Source organism: Lutjanus erythropterus, chromosome 12 (assembly GCF_056507025.1).
Source record: "Lutjanus erythropterus isolate fLutEry1 chromosome 12, fLutEry1.hap2, whole genome shotgun sequence".
NCBI lineage: Eukaryota > Metazoa > Chordata > Actinopteri > Lutjaniformes > Lutjanidae > Lutjanus > Lutjanus erythropterus.
In genome coordinates, this window is record NC_139328.1 from 3,285,298 (window position 1) to 3,305,000 (window position 19,703).

General features: G+C 40.1%; 1 protein-coding gene across 2 annotated transcripts in view; it reads right to left on the bottom strand.

Moving 5' to 3' along the window:
* Positions 1 to 962: 962 nt before the first annotated feature.
* The window catches only part of LOC146317324 (discoidin domain-containing receptor 2-like), a 19,206-nt gene continuing 465 nt past the window's right edge, over positions 963 to 19,703 (bottom strand). The window contains exons 2-16 of one of the 2 annotated variants that reach the window (XM_084732846.1): positions 17,501 to 17,603; positions 14,100 to 14,337; positions 12,594 to 12,741; positions 10,809 to 10,911; positions 10,477 to 10,660; positions 9,079 to 9,319; positions 8,913 to 8,978; positions 7,673 to 7,809; positions 7,071 to 7,281; positions 6,766 to 6,989; positions 6,120 to 6,247; positions 5,200 to 5,418; positions 4,556 to 4,790; positions 3,235 to 3,384; positions 963 to 2,118 (exon numbers count right to left, since the gene is read on the bottom strand). In XM_084732846.1, coding sequence (XP_084588972.1) covers positions 1,984 to 2,118; positions 3,235 to 3,384; positions 4,556 to 4,790; positions 5,200 to 5,418; positions 6,120 to 6,247; positions 6,766 to 6,989; positions 7,071 to 7,281; positions 7,673 to 7,809; positions 8,913 to 8,978; positions 9,079 to 9,319; positions 10,477 to 10,660; positions 10,809 to 10,911; positions 12,594 to 12,741; positions 14,100 to 14,337; positions 17,501 to 17,603 — 2,522 coding nt within the window. In that variant the 3' untranslated portion in view covers positions 963 to 1,983. Of the gene's footprint in view, positions 2,119 to 3,234; positions 3,385 to 4,555; positions 4,791 to 5,199; positions 5,419 to 6,119; positions 6,248 to 6,765; positions 7,282 to 7,672; positions 7,810 to 8,912; positions 8,979 to 9,078; positions 9,320 to 10,476; positions 10,661 to 10,808; positions 10,912 to 12,593; positions 12,742 to 14,099; positions 14,338 to 17,500; positions 17,604 to 19,703 lie in introns of both variants that reach the window. The other variant, XM_084732845.1, reaches the window with a different exon arrangement.

The window sequence follows — 19,703 nt, forward strand, 5'->3', positions numbered from 1 at the left end:
CTGGGAAAAAACATATATCTCTAACCGCGGACAGCCCATCGTCCGATCCCGGTGAGGAAAACTCCAGCCTATATGCACGAGTGGTGTGATTGGATGTCAACAAACAACTAGCCAATCAGCTTCCAGCTACGGAGAGCGAAGAGGCCCAAATCGGTAAAAGAGCGCAGGGATTGAAAATTGCACTTTAACAACAGGAGCGCACCCAGATTCACAGAGACAGTGTTGTAATGACTTTGTGTCTCTTTATGTCCGTTTTATGTGTCTGTGATGTTTTTAAGTCCCTCTATGTTACTTTTGTGTCTCTTTGAAGTTGTTTTGTGTCTTTTTCTAGTTACTTTATGTCTCTGTGGTACATTTATAGTACTTTATGGTTCTTTTGTGTGTCATCATAATCATTTTTTGTCTCTTTGTAGTTGTTTCTAATCTATGTTGTACTTTTATGTCTCTTTATGTTACTCTTGTGTCTCCCTGCAGTCGTTTTGTGTCTCCTTATAGTGTGTTGTGTCTTTTTGTGGTTGTTTTATATCTCTCTGGTAGTTATATATCTCGGTACTTGTGTGTCTACTTGTTTTGTGTCTCTTTGAAGTTGTTTAGTGTCTTTTTGTCGTTACTTTATGTCTCTGTGGTACTTTTATGCCACTTGGTCATTTTTGTCTTTTTTTTAAAGTTCTGTCTTTGTTTTATGTCTCTTGTACTTGCCTCTTTGAGTTACTGTGGTCCTTTTGTGTCTGTTTTTGCTACTTTGTGTCTCTTTGTGGTCATTTTGTGTGCCTTTGTAATAGACTTAAAAAAATAATAAGAACAGTCACTTCCAACAGATACTCTGGCGCAGCCCCCCCTGACGCTTTGGGCCCCTGGGTCCTGTGCCCAGCTGGCCCCTTCAGTAGTCCAGCCGGGGCTGTATGTGTGCAGTAAGTTCAACTGTGAAGAAAACATCGAGGAAAGTTTGACACACTAGTGAATTTTCTTTCTCTTTCTTTATTTACAGGGATCTTTGGTTTAGCAACTATTGAACAATATACAGTTAATTTATTTCTGCAGGAGGACAAAAACATGTCGGTTAGCTGCTGCGGACTAAAAACAATCCATCTCTCATCCAGAAAATAATGTCTTTTCTTCATCTTAAAATTTAAAAGTAAATATAAACACTTATAAAACACAACTGTACTGACATTCCCTTATAAATGTGCAACAGAATTAGACGTATGAAATAGAAATATAATGGGATTTAGGATTACTGTGGATTACTCTATAAATAGACAGCATAGAAAATAAAAAGAAATTAAAATACACAGAGGGGTGAATAGTGCTACTTTGCATATCTACAATATAAGGCTCTGTTCAAGTGTGTACCTTCTCCTCAGATCTTATTTACCACCAAGTGTTGCCTATGTACAGCACGTACTGTATAGATGCTTCATTTCACACTTGTGTGTTTTTGCCACACAGCAAGTGTGAAGCAAATATTCATTTTTCTTTATTTACAAGGACCTTTGGTTTGACAGCTATTAAAATGGCAACTATTCAACAAAATGCAGTTAATTTATTTCTGCAGAGGGACACGAACATGTTTATAAAACATGTCGGTGAACTGCTGCAGAAAAAGCAAAAATATAAACACTCATAAAACACAACTGCACTGACATTCTCTAATAAATGTGCAATAGAATTAGATTGAAATTAAAACAAATATTCACAAGTGTGTCTAGGATTAGCATGGAGTACTCTATAAATAGACAGCATGGGAAGTAAAAAGAAATTAATAAATACACAGAGGTGTGAATAGTGCTGTTATCTACAGTATAAAGCTCTGTTCAAGTGTAAACGTTCTCACATCTTGTTCTCTACAGCACCGTTGTGGCAAGCAAGCAAAAAAACCAAAAACAATGAAAAACATCTGATGGGTTGTTTCTGACTCCAGAATAATTCCAAATAAAATCCAGACGACAGTGCATGGCAGAGAGAAAGGATCGGTTCCATCTGCTACGCCAGGTTCTCCGTCAGCTGAGTGTGGATCTCCTGAAAGCTCGGCCTCTGCTTGGCGTTCCTCCTCCAGCAGCTCAGCATGAGATCGTTGTAGACGACGTCAGGACAGCAGGGAGGCTTTGGCAGGTAGACCTGGGAAGAGGAGACGAAATATCGACGCAGGAAAACTGTTAAAATATCTGTGAGTGGCATTTTTATTTTGAAAACGTCAAAGTAAATCCAGCGCTGACGTAGAGAAAATATCAGACACTTCTGCTGCAAAAATGAAAGAAAAGAAATCGACCAAACTCTTAATTTCAAGGCAACTTTCTTCACAATTTGTTTTTTAAAATAAAATGAAAAAGAAAGACAGTATATATGACAGTTCTCGGTAGAACCCCCGGCCTGGTTCTAGATAAAACCCTTGGAATATAAAAAGGTTCTTGGTAGAACCTTCTGGGTTGATTCTAGATAAAACCTTTAGAATATAAAAAGGTTTCAGCAGAAACCCCAGTTTTGTTCTAGATAAAATCCTGGGAATATAAAATGGTTCTTGGTAGAACATCCTGGTTGGATTCTTCTGAGCATCCTTAGAAAGGCAGAAAGATTTTGGATAGAACCTCCAGAGAGGGTTCTACGTGGAACCACTGCAACATAAAAGGGTCCTCTGTAGAACCTCTCACAGGAGGTTCTAGGTGAAACCTTTCACAGATGGTTCTATATATAACCCTTTATGTTGGGTTCTAGACAGAGCTCTAAAGAAAGGGTGAACTTCTATAAAAAGTTCTAACAGGAACCAGAACCCTTTACCACCTTTATTTCTAAGTGTGCACAGTATGTAACGCTGTCAGAGAACCTGCAGCATGTTGCCATGGAAATAAAACTTTGACTGAGGGGGAAGTATTTGTTTGGAATTGCTTGATTAATCAATTAATTGATCGTTAATTTTACCAATGCTGACAATCTGCATCCCTAGTAGGCAGATAATGTGATTTGATCAAAGAAGTAGCAGTTAGAATTTACCCTCTAATAAAGGATCTAATGTTGTCTCATAAAGAAAGAAGTTTTTGACAAATTCAACACAAAGTACATCTTATTTGTGAGACTTTAAAATTAAGTACAAAAAAGAGTTTGAGTTTGATTCAACACTCAAAGATTTAATGAACAAAATTACCCTGAAATTATGACTTTTCTCAGCTTTTTTGTCAATCAAACTGATTGACCACAGACAGTATCGTGCTGCAGATGGTTTGGTAGCCGGACGCTCACCTGTTTGCCCTGGTCCCTGAAGAACTCGCCCGTGTTTTCGATGACCTGCTCGTCGGAGAGCTGGGAGTACGGCTGGTCCTTACACAGAGTCAGAATCTCCCACAGAGTCACGCCGAAGGCCCACACGTCACTGGCCATGGTGAACTTACCCTGAGAGAACACACAGCTGGAAGTTTCAGATGCAGTCGAGTAGAGACTCAATGTGGTGATGCAGGTTTGAGCCAAAGACACACATGCTGGGCTTTTTTCAACTGATAACCCATAATTACCCGCTTCTCATCACCGAAACTAATAAGATAACTGATAATTTCACTATTATTTGAAGTGAAGTTCATATAACTCGTAGTTTTTGCACACAATAGAAAAGCTAAGATGTAACAAGCAAAGATGGATGATTTACTACTTCACAGCTCTGGCCAAACCAAATCACTGTTCTTTCAAAACCTAGAAAAGTTCTGACTCTTCAAATGTTAATTAATTTTTTTCTTGTAAAGTTCATCAAAGAAAAAAAAACTTCAAATTAAAAAAAAACCCCACAAATATAGTTTTGCTAAAGAATTCAAATTAAATCCTTTGACATAATCTGTAAAAGCGGACACAGCGTCTTCCTTTGAAAATGTTAAAAAAACAAAAACTTTAAAGGTAAGAACAGTCATTAAATTCTAAAAAGAAATAAAAGTTCATGCGACAAACTATTTACTGACCATATTTTATTATTAATAATACATTATAATATAAATTTAATATTATCGGCTCAATATATATGGTGCATCTCTAGTTTGTCCATCCATCTTCAACCCCTTATCCAAAGTCATTCCTCAGCTACATTAACCAGCTCTGACTAGAGGATCCTCAGGTGCTCCCAGGTCAGACTGGAGATATAATCCATCCACCTAGTCCTCGGTCTGCCCCGTGGCCTCCTCCCAGCTGGACGTGCCTGGAACACCTCACTATAGGGAGGCGACCAGGTGGCGTCCTTACCAGATGCCCGAACCACCTCAACTGGCTCCTTTCTACTCAAAGGAGCAGCGAATCTACTCCGAGTCCCTAAGAGAGATGCCAGCCACCCTTTGGTCATGACCCACCCTTCATGACCATAGGTGAGAGTAGGAACGAAGACTGACCGGTAGATCGAGAGCTTTGCCTTCTGGCTCAGTTCTCTATTTGTCACAACTGTAAAGTGATCTCTAGTTTGTGCACATGGATTTATTATCATAGCTGCAATATACCGTAATATTTAGCATAATGGATCTTTTGTTCTCTTTATATACTTTCAGAGACAGAGACGTCCCTCATGTCCCCAGCTCTGCGCAGCACTCACCAGCAGGATGCTCTCCCAGGACATCCAGCGAATGGGCAGGACGGCCCGGCCCTGGATCCTGTAGTAGTCCCCTCTGTACAGGTTCCGACTCATGCCGAAATCGGCGATCTTTATGGTGTAGTTCTTACCCACCAGGCAGTTGCGGGTCGCCAGATCACGGTGAACGAAGTTCAGAGAGGACAAGTACTTCATACCAGATGCAATCTGCACCGCCATGCCAATTAGTTTACTGTAGCTGAAGAGCAGAGGACAACATGAAGAAAGAGAGTGAGGACAGTAAAGTGTTACTGCGTCTACGCGGCTATATACGCACAATGCATACTTAAAATCCACCATACTTTCTTTTACAACTTATTTTTCTTAGCAGATGATTTCAACAATCCTTGAAGAACTTTCTTCTAAAAAAAGTTCTTTGGATGAAAAGCGTTCGTAATTGGAACCTTTAGTCTTACAAAGAACCCTTGACAAACCAAATTCTTCTAAGCAGAACCACAGTCCTTCAGGAAGAACCCTTCTGGAACCCTTATTTCTAAGAGTGTAGCCCATGAAACAAATAAAGGCCTACGTATTTAAGATTTTTTTTTATTTAAGATTTGATAGAAGTTCAATTAAATTTAACATGATCGATTAAAATCTTAACTTACCTGACCAGACTCTTCCCCTCTTTTTCCTCCTGTTCTGTCTTGTCTTCGTCAGCAGCCTCTTTCAGTCTGAGGTTGCAGAGGAACTGGTTCAGGTCTCCGTTCTCCATGTACTCAGTGATCATGCACAGCGGGTCTGTGTCCACACACACCGCCAGCAGACGGACGATGTTGGGGTCCCTCAGACGAGACATGATTCGGATCTCCTTCAGGAAGTCGTTCCTGCAGCAGGGTGGGGTCAAACGATTGTGATTTACTGCTTGATTGACAGCAGAATTAATAATGGCAACAAGCTGCAGGCAACTGCCTGTTCCTAAGACCCGCCCCTTTTTGCTCTGTGCTCTAACAGCAGTTGAGCTAGCTTGGTACGTCCATAGACACATATACATAGATGCTACATTGGCCTTTGGATCGTACATCACATCACCATACTGTGCATTACCACACATTATGAGCTTTTCACACTGCACTTAGCCATAGGCTAAGACAGCTGTTAGCCTAAAGTTAGCCAAAGTGGGCTAACCCTGACTTTAGCCCTGGGCTTGCTGGCCCTGTTTCAGAGCAGGTTTTGCCCTGGGTTTGTGAGGTTATCCCCTGAAAATCAACAAAAACCATGGGCTAAGAAGTGCCAGTGTGAAACAGGGCTAAAAGATTTTTGATTTTATGTCATGAAAAGTTTTGTACATCATTATTTATTATATTTTATTACAGTTATTTTTGTTTGTTTGCCTTTTTTGTTTTTGTCTGTCCTATTGTATTTTTGCCAATTTTTGTAAAACCACCAACAACAACAATAAAAAACATTGGCTAACTACAACACGTAACCATATTATATTTTTACTCAAATAACTAAGCTAGCTCAACTGTTACTGGAGCACAAAGCAAAAAGGGGCGGGTCTTACTCACTTGACGCTTGCTTTTACCTTGCATTCTTGTTGGCGTCCTCCCGCAGTGTTTTCACAGCGACCTGCAGGGGTGACTCGTTGTTTCCCTCTATAGACAGATCCTCATCCAGAAAGTCCTGCATGCCCTCCGCCTCACACAAGTGCACCTGTTTTAAAAAGCACTTCCTCAGTCAGTCCATCATCCACTTGGCAGCACTTGAAACCATCTGTTTAGCTGTCTAATACCACTAAGTGTCGCCTATTTGTCATCATGTGCATTTCACACTCATGCTTTTACCACACAGCGATATCTACCATTCAGTTTTCACAATGAGGGCTGTAAAGATACATCAACAGCCTCTAAAACAGTCATTCACAAACACTGGGTCGTGGCCCACAGGTTGGTCACGGGAGATTTTATTTGGGTCCCCTAAAAAATATGAAAGAAATTCTGCAAAATTTTACGATTTATACCTGCAGTACACCTTTTTATAAAGCATTTAAAATTTAAAATAAACAATTCTTTAATGCCCGAATAAACTTTTCCTGAGGTTCATTACGTAATGAGGCGTGTTGTGAACTGGGTCATGGTGGTTTGTCATTTTTAAAAAGAGAAAAAGGGAAACACTGCTGTAAAATACCAAATCAATGCCAACAAACATTAGAGCTAGAAAACTGAGTATACTTCTCCAAACTGGCCCTCTCCCAGTTTCTCCTTGAAGGTGAGCTTGTGTCTGGGGAACTCTCTCATGGAGGAGTCGGTGCCAGCGAACAGATTCATGTTGACAGCGGTGATGGAGTAGGTGCCGCTGTCTGAAGACTCCTGGAGGCTGATGATGTCTGCCTCCGCATAGTGGGGGGCGCCGTCCGAACCGCTGGTTGTGAGGGCCCGACAGGAAGTGCTCGGTGCTGATGTGGAAACACACAAATTCAGCACTTGGAGCTGTAAGCCAACCTCTCGGTATTTATCGCACCGTGCTTTCGTCTTACCGAGGTGTTCGGTGGACTGAGCGAACTCAGGTAGTTTCCGGATGAGGCGTGAGGGCTCCTGGTAGTCGGCGCGCAGGGGGAAGATCCTCTCGTAGGTGGAGTTGGAGGTGGAGCCGTCCTCGCTGGACAGAGAGGAGTGGTGGGAGGAGAAGGCCTGGGTCTGGACCGCGAGACGGGCCGTGAGCTCATCGTCCAGAATGCGACGAGACGCCTACGAGAGTAAACATCTGACAATCAATATTTTCTAGATTTAATAAATTATTTGTTAGGTTCATAAAATGTTGAAAAATGGTGATCAGTGTTTTCTGAAGCCCAAGATGACATCCACTTTTTTGTCCACAACCCAAAAGATATTCAGTTTATTTTCACAGAGGAGTAAAAAAAAATTCACATTTAAGAAGCTAATTGAGAGATTTGAAAACTGGTCACAATTCACTTACATTGTTTGGGAGATTCTGCAGCATTTTTCAGTTTAATATTTTACATTTTTTGGTCCACTTGCAAAAAAACAAAACAAAACAAAAAACAAAAAAATATATTTTCAATCATGTTCAATAATTATTACCAAGACAGTACATAAGATACAACACAAACAAACTCACCTTCTCAAGCATCTTTTGCCAGACCTGCCTCCACAGGATGATGACTATGATAGCCAATAGGATGGCGATGATAGCCACCAAGCAGCCAATCAGGATCCTGGTGTTGCTGTCATCCACTTTATGAGTAGGATCATCTCCTAACCGAGCAGACGAGTGTAGCTGAGTTGAGTTGGATTTGATTTAATCCACCACAGTTCAGTTTCTTATTACAGTAGACCTGCTGCATAATCCCCTTCATTAGAAAAGTCAATGTCTTATCTCGGCAGCAGGGGGCACTGTTTAACCAGAAAACATTCAGCTCAACCACCTTTTAAACAACAAGCAATTACCTGCACTTATAGAAAGAGATTAATCACTTGTGCATCATATAAGTTCAATTCAAGCTTAATTAATAAAAGTGATAACTGAGTCATGAATATATAATAGAGTTTAGATTATATTTGTGGCTGACTGAAGATTTTACTCAGCCTGTTTTTTGTTTACCAGCAGCCATACATCAAACCAGCCTGCATGTCCCTTCACTGAAATTACAGTCACTGCTTAAAGGGATAGTTCACCCAAAAATTACATTTTACTCATTATCCACTCACCATCATGCCGATTGAAGGGCGGGTTTATTTTGTGAGTCCGCAAAACACCGCTGGAGGTTTTTTTTTCTTGTAGTCAGCTTGGCATGTGAGGGCTTTAGGAGAGTCATTCCCAAACACTGGTTCAAGACCCACAGGGGGTCACAGGGGATATTATTTGGGTCGCCAAATAAGTTAAAAAGATTGTAGAACCTTACTTATATTCTGATAATTCAATTGTCTAAAAAGTTTTACATCGTTTTTCTGATGAGAGGAAATAAAACCATTGGGATGTTAAATGCATTTATTTCTAATTTAGAAAATATTTAATATGTTTGCAAATAACATGCATCAAGATCAGGGGTGGAAATAGTTTACTGCCGATCAATCTGTCCATTGTATTCACAATTTATAGATCAGCTGTTGGTGAAAAATATGGATCTGGCGGTAACTTTTCCACAAAATGATTGGTTGTTTGGTCAATAAAATGTCAGAAAACAGTGACAATCGGTTAATTAATCATGTCACAATCTTGTCAATTGAAAATCGTTTAATTTAATAATCAATTAATTAACTAAACCCGGCCTTCAATTGGCACGAAGATGACTGAATTTTTATTTTTGGGTGAACTTACCCTTTAAAGAAAAAGCAGAACAAAGGGTTTAGGTTCTGACCTGGCAGTGCGTTGGTGGGGTGTCCATGTTTGCGTGAAGTCAAAGACGTGTTGTACACCGCTGAGCCTGTGTGAGAAAGACAAAGCATGTTCAAACGGGACACATTATCAAATATTCAAAGGTGACACCCACACCTGGTCCCGCTTTTTTTTTTTTTTTTTTTAACCTGATTGGAAGGCCACCTCGCTGAACAGCATCCAAAGGTCGCTGAAGTGGAAACGACATTTGATGGCTCTGGCTGTGCGGTCCCCGAGGGGCACGGTGACAAAGCGGGCACTTTGGCTCGCGCGGTCGACGGCGGGCCTGAAGGTCACCGGCTCGGCCTCCCAGTCCGATCCCGACCGGAAGTAACAGCTGGCCTGTCGGAACATCCTCACCCCTCGACTGAACATGTTGTTACAGTGAACCTGCGGAGGTGGAGGTGGGATATGAAGCTCAGAGCGAACGTGAGAAAAATACCAAATATTCTGTCCTGCAAACAATCAACATCTGGACTCAGTACTTTACAGTACAGTACAGTACTTTAAGTAAAAGTATTCATGTTGCAGTAAAATGTTCCTGTCAGTGTTTTATGTCTGATGTTTTTGGATTAATATTACTGCATTAATGTTACTGCTGTTTACTGCTGTAGATGTTTAAGGTTGAGCTCATTTTAGCTACTTTATAGGCCACTGTGGCTGGTTTGATCTACAGCAATGCATCATGGTCTATAAGACCGTAGCATCACTGTCCTGTGAGAACCATGTATCTCTAAAAAAGTCAGAAAACAAACTTTTTTTCAGCATTTTGGATTAAAAAGTTCAGCATTTGCCTTTGAGATGTAGTTTAGAAGCATAAAGTTGAATAAAATGGAACTCAAGTAAAGTACAAAATAAGTTCAGTACTTGATGTAAATGTACTTAGTTACTGTCTACCGCTGATTACAACTCTGCAACTAATGCAAGATGGAAATTAATGGATCGACAGTGACTGATGATTGATTAAATATTTGACCTGATTCTGTTCTATATAGATCTGCTTATTCTTTGACAGATGGAACAAGCTGGTTTAAAGGAGGGAGGACTGTAGTGGGAGCACTGGGCTGTCAGGTGGTAAATGGTTTCCATGGCAGTCAGGAGGGGCCCTTTGCAGAATTTTGCTTAGGGCCCCATGGAGGCGAGGACTGGCTCTGCTGAAAACAGTCAGACATCGATGGGGAGGACGATGAAGACGATGCAGGAGCAGGTGCAGCGATGACTAATCTGTCTTTTGCTTTGCTGCGGCTGAACAAGATTATCTTCCATCTCTGATCTCTGGCTGCGGCACTTCCCCGTGACAAATAGGCTAATTATTCAGAAAATATCATTTTCACACTCTGAGGCTATTTTGCATCATTTTAGAAAAATTTATGCCTCAATAAAATTTGCAGCAGTTACAGAAGATGGGTGCTTTTGCTGGGGATGGCACAGCACTTCTCACCTCAGCAGAGCGTCGGCTCAGCAGTTTTAAAAAATATCCCACTTTTTCACTGTTAAGCTGTTCGCCCCCCCAAAAGTCCCCCCCCCCCCTGCACCAAACCACTTACCTTCATGGAGGTGAAGTTGCGGACGTGGTCGAACTCAAAGATCATCTCCACGTAGCCTTTGGGGAAGCTCTTGTTGCTCCAGCCCACGTAGTCGTAGCCGGGCCACGTGCTGTATATGTGGCTGTGGAGGAAATCGTCCAGACCCCAGGTTCCATCTGTCAGCTGGCCGAGACCCTTCGTCAGTCTGACGGACGGACGGATGGATGGAAAACACGAGCATTTAAATTAGATTTTACTCATTTAGAGGCGCAGAGAAAATTGCTGCGCTCGGAGGAGGTAAACAAAATGATTACTATGATTGAAATAAGCCGTAATGGTGGGCTCCGTCAGACCTTTCAGCTGATGCACCATCATACACAGAGTCATTGAAGTAGACGTCCAGGCCTCTGTAGATCATCTGGTGCCCGTCTGGGATGCTATAAGACATCAGGCCATCTACAGGGAGCAGGTCAAAGGTCAGAGATCACTGCATGACTGACTGCTTATAGGACATGATGACAATGAACAATGTTTTCAGAAATGTGGACATGCATTTAAATATCATATCATATCTGGATCCACCCATTCACTAATCACATATAAACATACACTCATTTTTTAAAAATTAGTTCTAACTTGAGCCTTGCCGCTGACTCAAAGTGTCCTTCCCACATTCAAAAATTAAATTCTGTTCCTTATTTCTATTTACATGCATTTCAACAACCCACTGATTCTTCAAACATATTTTAAAACATTAAATGTTCAGTTGTTCTCTGAATACAAACACTTTCACCATCATAATGATGATGTCACTGAGGTCTTTCCTCATCCCTCAAATCACCAAACAATATAGTCAAAGGACAACAATGAAAAAATGTTTTAAATGCAGAGGTTTATATATATCTGACTCCTCTTCCTCTTCAAAAAATCAACACAAGCCACGCTGTTGCATGCCCCATTTTTTAAGCATTTGTCTAGTAGGCAAATATTTGTAAATTAGTTTTAGTTCTAAAGGTGACATCCAAGGTAGTTGTATGTAAATGCACGTAAAAACTTTTCCCCACATTTGTCCAACAAATCCTTCTACTAGTGCAGCAGATTTATTTTCTTTACATGCATGTAAAACCAGTATATTCTCGTGTTAATTTTTGTACTCATCCTTGTTGTTATGCCTAACGTAGGGACAGCATGCCATTTTCTTTGTACATAATGATAGTGTCTTTTTGCAGTTTTGTGGTATGGCTGCACAGAGTTGATTATATGTGAGAGGGTCACAGACATCTCCATGTGCTTCTGTAGGAATATCATAAAGATCAAAAGATCATTTATAAATAATATTCCTTCACTGCAGAATTGTTCATATCTGTGTTTTTACAATAATGAATGCCATCGCCTTTGTATAAGTGCCAGTTCTTCCTAATAAGCACAGGGAAATGCCCTAACAACGCCCAAATAAGGGCATGAGACTGCAGGGCCGTGTGCACACAGAGAAGTTCAGAGACAGGGCAAGAGTCCTGAATGAAAATCTAAAGATGGTGGAGCTTTGTCCGTCTTTGTCAGAGGGTAAGTTTTTACTGTTTTTCAGAATTAAAACAGTTTGACGGTACATTTGATCTAAAAACCATGAAACATGCTAACACATGTAAAGGGATAGTTCACCCAAAAAAATAAAAAATTTGTCATTATTTACTCACCGTCATGTCGACTGAGGGAATGAAGTGAATGGTGTCCAATTCAAATGCAAAAACAACTGGAAATAAAAAACATAAAATGCCTCCATGCTGCTCGTCTGGTGTAATCCAAGTCTCCTAAAGTCCCAACATGGTGTTTTCACACCGTCACACCACACACTCAATTCAGTCAGTGTGCATGTTGGAGCTTTAGGAGACTTGGAGACTGATTGATTCAAAGCTATAAATAATCACACTATAAACTCAAATTAATGCTTTGTTAAATATTGAAAATAATTATTAAAAATACAACAAATGATAAATTTTAGTCCTGTGATATAATACAACTTTGGAACTAAAGAAAAGGGAATTACAAATTATTTTGCACAAGTATGTCAGCGCTCAGTGCATCAGTGTGATCTTTGGTGAATGACGCCCCCCCCCCCCCCACCCCAACAGATGACTAACCGAGCCATTCACATCCGTAGAGCTCCACCCTCATACACACGATCATGGAGTGGTCGGTTACAGGCATGAAGCGGACAAAACGAGCTATGATGGGAGGCTCCAGATCCTTCAGCACCACGTCATACGCGTTCCTGTTCCCTTCAATGACCTGTCAGAGGAGACACAGGTGAGTCTAAATCAGACCATTTAACTGTACTGCACTGCTTTGACACAGTGAAACAGCGACTGAACAGCAGCATATATGTGATTAAAACCTTGTCAGATCAGTAAAGAAGTAACCTTTTATGCCTTTATCTCACGTGAGAGCTGCTTCTCGTTCTGCTGTTTCTTAACTGACCACATTTCCCATGAATCTGCTGCTATCTGCGTGTGATCTTTGGGTCCAACTTCCTGCCATCTCTCATCAGTTTTGCAGTAAGTATTCATATTACAGGAACTTCCTAACTCGCAGATCTTTTCTTAACTGTTTGGTAACCATGATAATCAGGACCTGATTAAGACTAACGGCCTTTACAGATCAACAGTTTCTGAGTCAATGTTCTTCTCTTTGCTGAAAACAGGAAAAGTGTTTTAAACAAGTATCTTAACTTCTTTAAAATCTTAAACAAACTCTCCTAACCTCATCATAACCATTGAGCTGCTCTAATTTTCACTTTTCCACCTGTTGTAGCAGCTAACTTACTCAGTAGCTAGTGGGAGTGTAGCAAATGGTAGTGTTCGCTAACAATAGTTAACAGTGGTGTTCGCTAACAATAGCTAACGGTAGTGTTAGCTAACATTGGTTAGTGGTATTGTTTGCTAAGAGTAGCGAACAGTAGTGTTTGCTAACAATAGCAAACAATAGTGCTCACTAACAGTATCTAACTGTAGTGTTTGCTAACAGTAGCTAGCGGTCGTGTTTTCTAACAGTAGCTGACAGTAGTGTTTGCTAACAGCGGCTAGTGGTAGCATCTGTTAACAGTATCTAACAGTAGTGTTCACTAACAGTAGCTAATGGTAGTGTTTGCTAACAGTAGCTAACAGTGGTAATAGTAGTAGTAATGTCTGCTATCTTAGCCCATCTTGAGTTAGCATTGCTGTAAATTTCCCACAAAGAATATCTCTGGATTTCTCTACAGATGTTACCGTCACCTCTTACTCGTCTCTCCTCAGGTTAAAGGGAAAATTCACCCAAAAATGACAGTGTTGGAGCTTTAGGAGACTTGGATTACATCAGCTGAGCAGTATGGAGGCATTTTATGTTTTTATTCTGTTGTTGTTGTTTTTTTTATGTTTGAAAACTGGTCACCATTCACTTCAATTGTTTGAAGAGAGATTCTGCAACACTGTTTTCCTGTGAAACTCCAGCACTGTTTTGCTGACTAAAAAACTAAACCTGACCTTTGATCAGCATGAGGGTGAGGAGATGACTGACTTTTCATTTTTGGGTGAACTATCCCTTTAATCTGTGGCCCCAAACTGAATGAAACATGCAAGCGCCACACACTTTTATCTAGACGTTCTCACCTGCCTTCCCTTCCGATCCTGCCAGCCCACCCAGCTGCTGCCGTCACGACTGTACTTGATCCTGTACCGCTGGGCAAACTCATTACCCATGCCGTCGGCGTGGCGACCTTGGGTGCCCACCAGGGTGATGAAGTGCAGCGAGCGCAGGTCCACCTGGAGATACTCTTTGAGGCCGTCAGGCTCTGACATGATGTCAGGACACCAGGCCCCGTCACCGTCACCGTTGTCCAAGTCGAGTCTGAAGGAGGAGGAGGAGGAGGAAAATGAAGAGGATGAAAAGACAGATAAAAAGGGGAAAAAATATTGCAAGATATGAAACGAGAAAATTGAAAATTAGTTATCTGCTATGCATGATCTTTTCTGTGCTAATGAATTTATATCAGTGTGAGGACATCTTTGGCTCTGTGTTGCCTCTGGACATACAGTAAAACGGCACTATCATTATTCAACACGCAGCCAGTTCATGAAACTTTCAGATAATGCTGAGCTTTAAATTTCATCTGCAGATGGAGTTGGCTCTGTTGTCATGACAACTTCCGCTTGTTTTGTCAACTTTTACATTACAGTAAGGCTACGGTCACACAGGAAGCCTCAGATTCCTTTTACTCAGATACAATTATTTTGTTTGGCTGTTCATATTGTTTTTTTTTTTAATGTGGCCAAAATGTTTCCTGAACTGACTCATGCACAAAAAACCAATAATGACGATGTCACACGCTGCACACTGTTGTATAGAGATAAACATGGAGGCCACTGAGGTCAGTGTTTCTGGTTTCATGTTTAATCACATTTAATCTAAATTTTAAAAGAGCAATACGTAACACTCTAGTGTTCAAAAATGAGTACTACGACATTAAAATAGGCTGAATCCAATGGTGGAAGTAACTAATTACAAATTTCTGTAATTAAGTAGTTTTTTGGGGTTCTTGTGCTTTTATGTAGATTTTCAGGTCTGTACTTTTACTTGTACTTTAAATATTTATTACACTATGTAATCTACTTAGTTAGTTACTTACTTACTGACAGTAAACTAAGTTTTCTTTGTGTTTTGGGCAAAACTAGACATTTGGGGACGTCAGTTTGGGCTTTGGACAGCAGAACCAAACCGCAAAATGATTAATAACTTCTCAATTAAGAAAATAATTAATAGTTACATAATTAATGATGAAAATAATTGTTAGTTGCAGCCCTAATGGTTAATCAGTTTTTGTGGCAGTAACTGCACCTCATTTGACACTGTTTTGTTTGGTGGAGCCATTTGTTCAATAAAGAACCTTCTTAAACTTAAAATGAATGAAAAAAGGAAAAAACAAAACAAAACAGAAAACACTGAAAATTTGAAAAGAAAAAATGTTTTGCATTGGAGGTTGTACCCCCACCCCCAACAAAAAACAAAAACAAAAAAACAAAAGAAAAAACAGACCAGTATCTGTGTTATAAAAAAACAAAACATGTCTGACTCACATATGTTTTGACCACTTTCGCCTGCCGTCTGAAACCAAAGCTGTGGTTAGTTTGGAATAAATAGAAGAAGAATTTGGCATGTATAACGAGGGCCACCAGAGTTGAATAAGGAATTTCCTTTAAAAAAGGAAACAAAACATTAAAGATTATCATGAAGAAGGAGAGTAATATATCTCTTATATCAATGTTCCCCAAACTTTTTTCTGGGGACCTGCTTTTTAAAAATGACAAGTTCACAACATACTTTATTAATAAATCATAAGAGAGTTAATTTGGGCATTAATGAATGTTTGTGACCTTTTCAACATCACCACATCTTATTTTGACATGTGCATACACACATTAAATACTCTATTAATACAATATAAATGTATTTAGGATGAGTTAAAGCCAGGGTAGGCAACAGTCTTTTGATATCATTGAGAAATAATTTTATAATTAATTTCAGACTGGGAGCTCCTATTGGCTGTGCAGCTGCGGGTGTTAATCCCTTCAGTGAGACCATGAGTCAATGGAGGAAACTCCTGCATAAAAAGTTGCTATAAAATGGAATTATCAGAAAGAAAATCTCAAAAGGAGTCTAATGAGCAACATGCTCAGTCCAGGAGTTTGTCAGCTCACTCAGTTACTTTTGACTTCACCTACAGTTGAGTTCATTCCCGACTGGGCGGAGCTGGGACACAAAACCGACAGACAGCTGCTCAGAGCCGGGAGCTCTGCAGGAGAGAGTCGGAGGCAGACCGGAGTTTCTGGAGGAAGAAACACCAGGTCGCTCTGATGCCGACTCCTTTGTTGGCGGGAGGGAAGCTCAAAGTGTATGTTTCAAACTTGTGGGATTAAAAAGAGGATTTATTCCACACCTGTATTTCAGCCCTCTGCAGCAGTGACCCACGAAGAAATCACGGACCTGCAGATTGGCCAGACGAGAGTTCAGCGTTTCCTTTTTATACTTTTGGGATTAAAAAGTGGATTTCTCTTCACGTTTGCTTATAAACCTGTGTGCAGCAGCAATGACAGAGGAGGTGACGAGTTTACAGTAAGATAATTAGTCTGTCCATGTTGACTGCTGACCGGGGGAGAAATGTATTTGAAAGTCACAGAGTGAAGAGAGGAGGGATGTAAAAGAAAGAAGTGGGTTTTTCTTCTGAGTACTGTCAGTACCGACACACACATACACACATGGTGTTTTGGGACTGGCATTTTTGGCCACACCCGAGATGGACCCACTCTGAACTGGGGACAAAGCGAGCCCGACTCGCCTCCATGCGGGATACGGTCACATCTCGCCGACTGCAGCCAAACTGTGACGAGCCTCCTTTGCTCCCCCTTGAACAGATGAGTGTTGTAATACTGAGCTCATGTGTGCAGAGAGAAAGATATTTTTAAAAGTCTCTTTATGTTCAGCTCTCAGTTCTTCTGTAGCTTCACAGTGAATCTTTATGTTTTGAAATGTAGTTTCTCTCCCCTGTCGCTGATTTTACTCTCAGGTATCTGCTTTATTACACACAGCTGATGTCTGTTGCTCTGTGCTCGCTCACGATTGCCTCGGTAAACTCACATGAGACTTAACCAACCGTTTTTAGGCTTTCTACCTACTGCAGCCTTAACAGGCTCATCTCAATCTTTTTATTTCCTCCCATCGAGAAAACAAAACCCACCAAAAATTTAAGATAACTCAAAATTTCAAGGCCACTTACTTCAATGACTCAACAATTTTTCTAAATCTCAAGGATTCAAGTTTTGTCTAAAGAAGGAAAGAAAATCATTGTTTCTTGTTTTGTCCACAACTCAAAGATATTCAGTTTTCTGTCAGTGAGGAGTAAAGAAACCAGAAAATATTCACATTTAAGAAGCTTGGCTTTTCTTCTTTAAAAATTACTCACTGATTCATATATATTATACACACATATATAAGAGAACTGAATGATCCAACATGCCTGCCAAATCTTGCAGCCGTTGACTCAGACCACTGACTGGAGGCGGAGATGTCCTCGTCCTGAATCTGTCCTCCGGTCATACCCAGAGGATATCGACACATTTCTGCAAACACATGAAGCATCACTAACACACATGCTGGTCACATGATGAATATGGTTTTATGTGTGTGTGTGTGTGTGTGAGATCTGTGTGCTGTCACGTGCCATGCAAGTGTGTATTTGCAGGATGTGTGCAGGAGTGTGAAGTGGTCAGGCCTCGTCCCTTCGTCTCCCCAACCCCGGTCCCCTTCCTGTAGCCCTGCAAGGCCTCAAAAGCCAAACAGAGGCATCACTGTGTAGGTGCCAGTCTAAGCAAAATGAGCCGGGAGTGGCCTCAGAGGTTCCTGCTCTTCATTTTTCACTCTTTTTTCAAAAGTTCTACACGTGAGAGACATTTTTGACTCTTGGGGTGGGTCGCACCAAAAAGGATGAATTATGTGGCAAATTCTGTTGCACTAAACTTTAAACTAGCTTATAATAAACAATGATTAAATTTAAACATCAGTAAACCTAAATTTGATTTAATTCTGTTGCACCAAAACTCCAATTTAAACTGTGATTCCAGTTTTAACATTATAACTCATAACTCTCGGGGGTGTTTCTTTTTAAAATAGCTGCCCCTTTTTCAGATGATTTTTTTCTGATTTATTAATCAGGTTTACTTAAAGGACAGACTCAACCAAATTTAGTTTTATGATGTGTCTCCTCTTTCTTTCACTCCAGTTGATAATTCAGACATAAAGTTTTCTCAAAGAAGAAGCTAGAGTCTCTCTGCTGAGCCTTCATAAACAGGCCAACTGGGCTAACTCAATAATTTAGCTAGCAAACAATATAACGTTCAGTTAACTTTTTAGCCAGCTGACAAACACTGTTAGTTTTTATTTTTTTTTATTTTTAGCTAGCTAGAAAACAATGTGATGTTTTGTTATCTTTTTACCTTGCTAACAAACAATGCAGCATTTTTGTTAATCTTTTAGCTAACTATCAAACAATGTCACGTTTTTTTCTTTTAAAACTAGCTAGAAGACAATATTAAATTTAGTAACTTTTTAGCCAGCTATCAAACATAACAATTTCTTAACTTTTTAACTAACTAGCAAACAATATAATGGTTTGGGGTTTTTTTTAGCTTGCTACCAAACAATGCAACATTTTGTTAAGTTTTTTAGCTAGCTAACAGCAAGATATTTTATTTACTATGTAGCTAGCTAGCAAACAATATAATGTTTTTTCTTGCTAGAAAACACTGGATCATTTTATTTTTTGTAGCTAGCTCACAAACAATGTAATGGTTTGTAATCTCTTTAGCTTGCTACCAAACAATGCAACATTTTGCTAGCCTTTTAGCTAGCTGGCAAACATTATGTTTTATTAATGTTTTAGCTAGCTAGCAAACACAGTAATGTTTCTTTTAGCTAGCAAGGAAACTTTTTTTTTTTAGCTAGCAAACGATGTGATGGTTTGTTACCTTTTTAGCTAGGTAGAAAAGCTAAAGACAAACAATGGAACCTCTTGTTTTGTTTTTATTTATTTATTTAAAAATGGGTGAGCAAGCATCTCCATGTTGATCGATTAGTTTTTAACTGTGTAACAGAGTTATCATTAACACTGATTTCATCATTTTAGACCTAGTTTTACTCTGAACTTATCTTTTATTTAATTAATCTTGGTTGGTTGGTGCGACCCAGTTTTAAATAATCTGCTGGGCATTAATTCTATAATAATTATAAGTGTTGACACCAACAGATGCTACATTACAGTGTTGATACAGTACGGTTCAGTGAGGATACTGCAGGCTACATCTGCTCACTGCGTCCACCACAGTGTCTGTGTTTATTCTTACCGTCTCTACCTGGTAATTAAGGCACGTCTGTGTTTTATTCACCTTCCCACACTGAACGCCATGACATGTGCTTTGAGAGAGCAGAGCAGCAGAACAAATAAGCCTTTTACTGTGAAAATATTCTGAGTGGGAAAGGAGGCAAATGAGTGCATGTGTGTGTTTGTGTGTGTGTGTGTGTGTGTGTGTGTGTGTGTGTGTGTGTGTGTGTGTGTGTGTGTGTTACCTACAACTACACCTACAAATTTTCTTACTTCTTTTTTCTCTTTTTTTTCTTTTTTTTCCACGAATGCCCCCTGCTTGTGAAAGGTCTGCCTGTTCTGA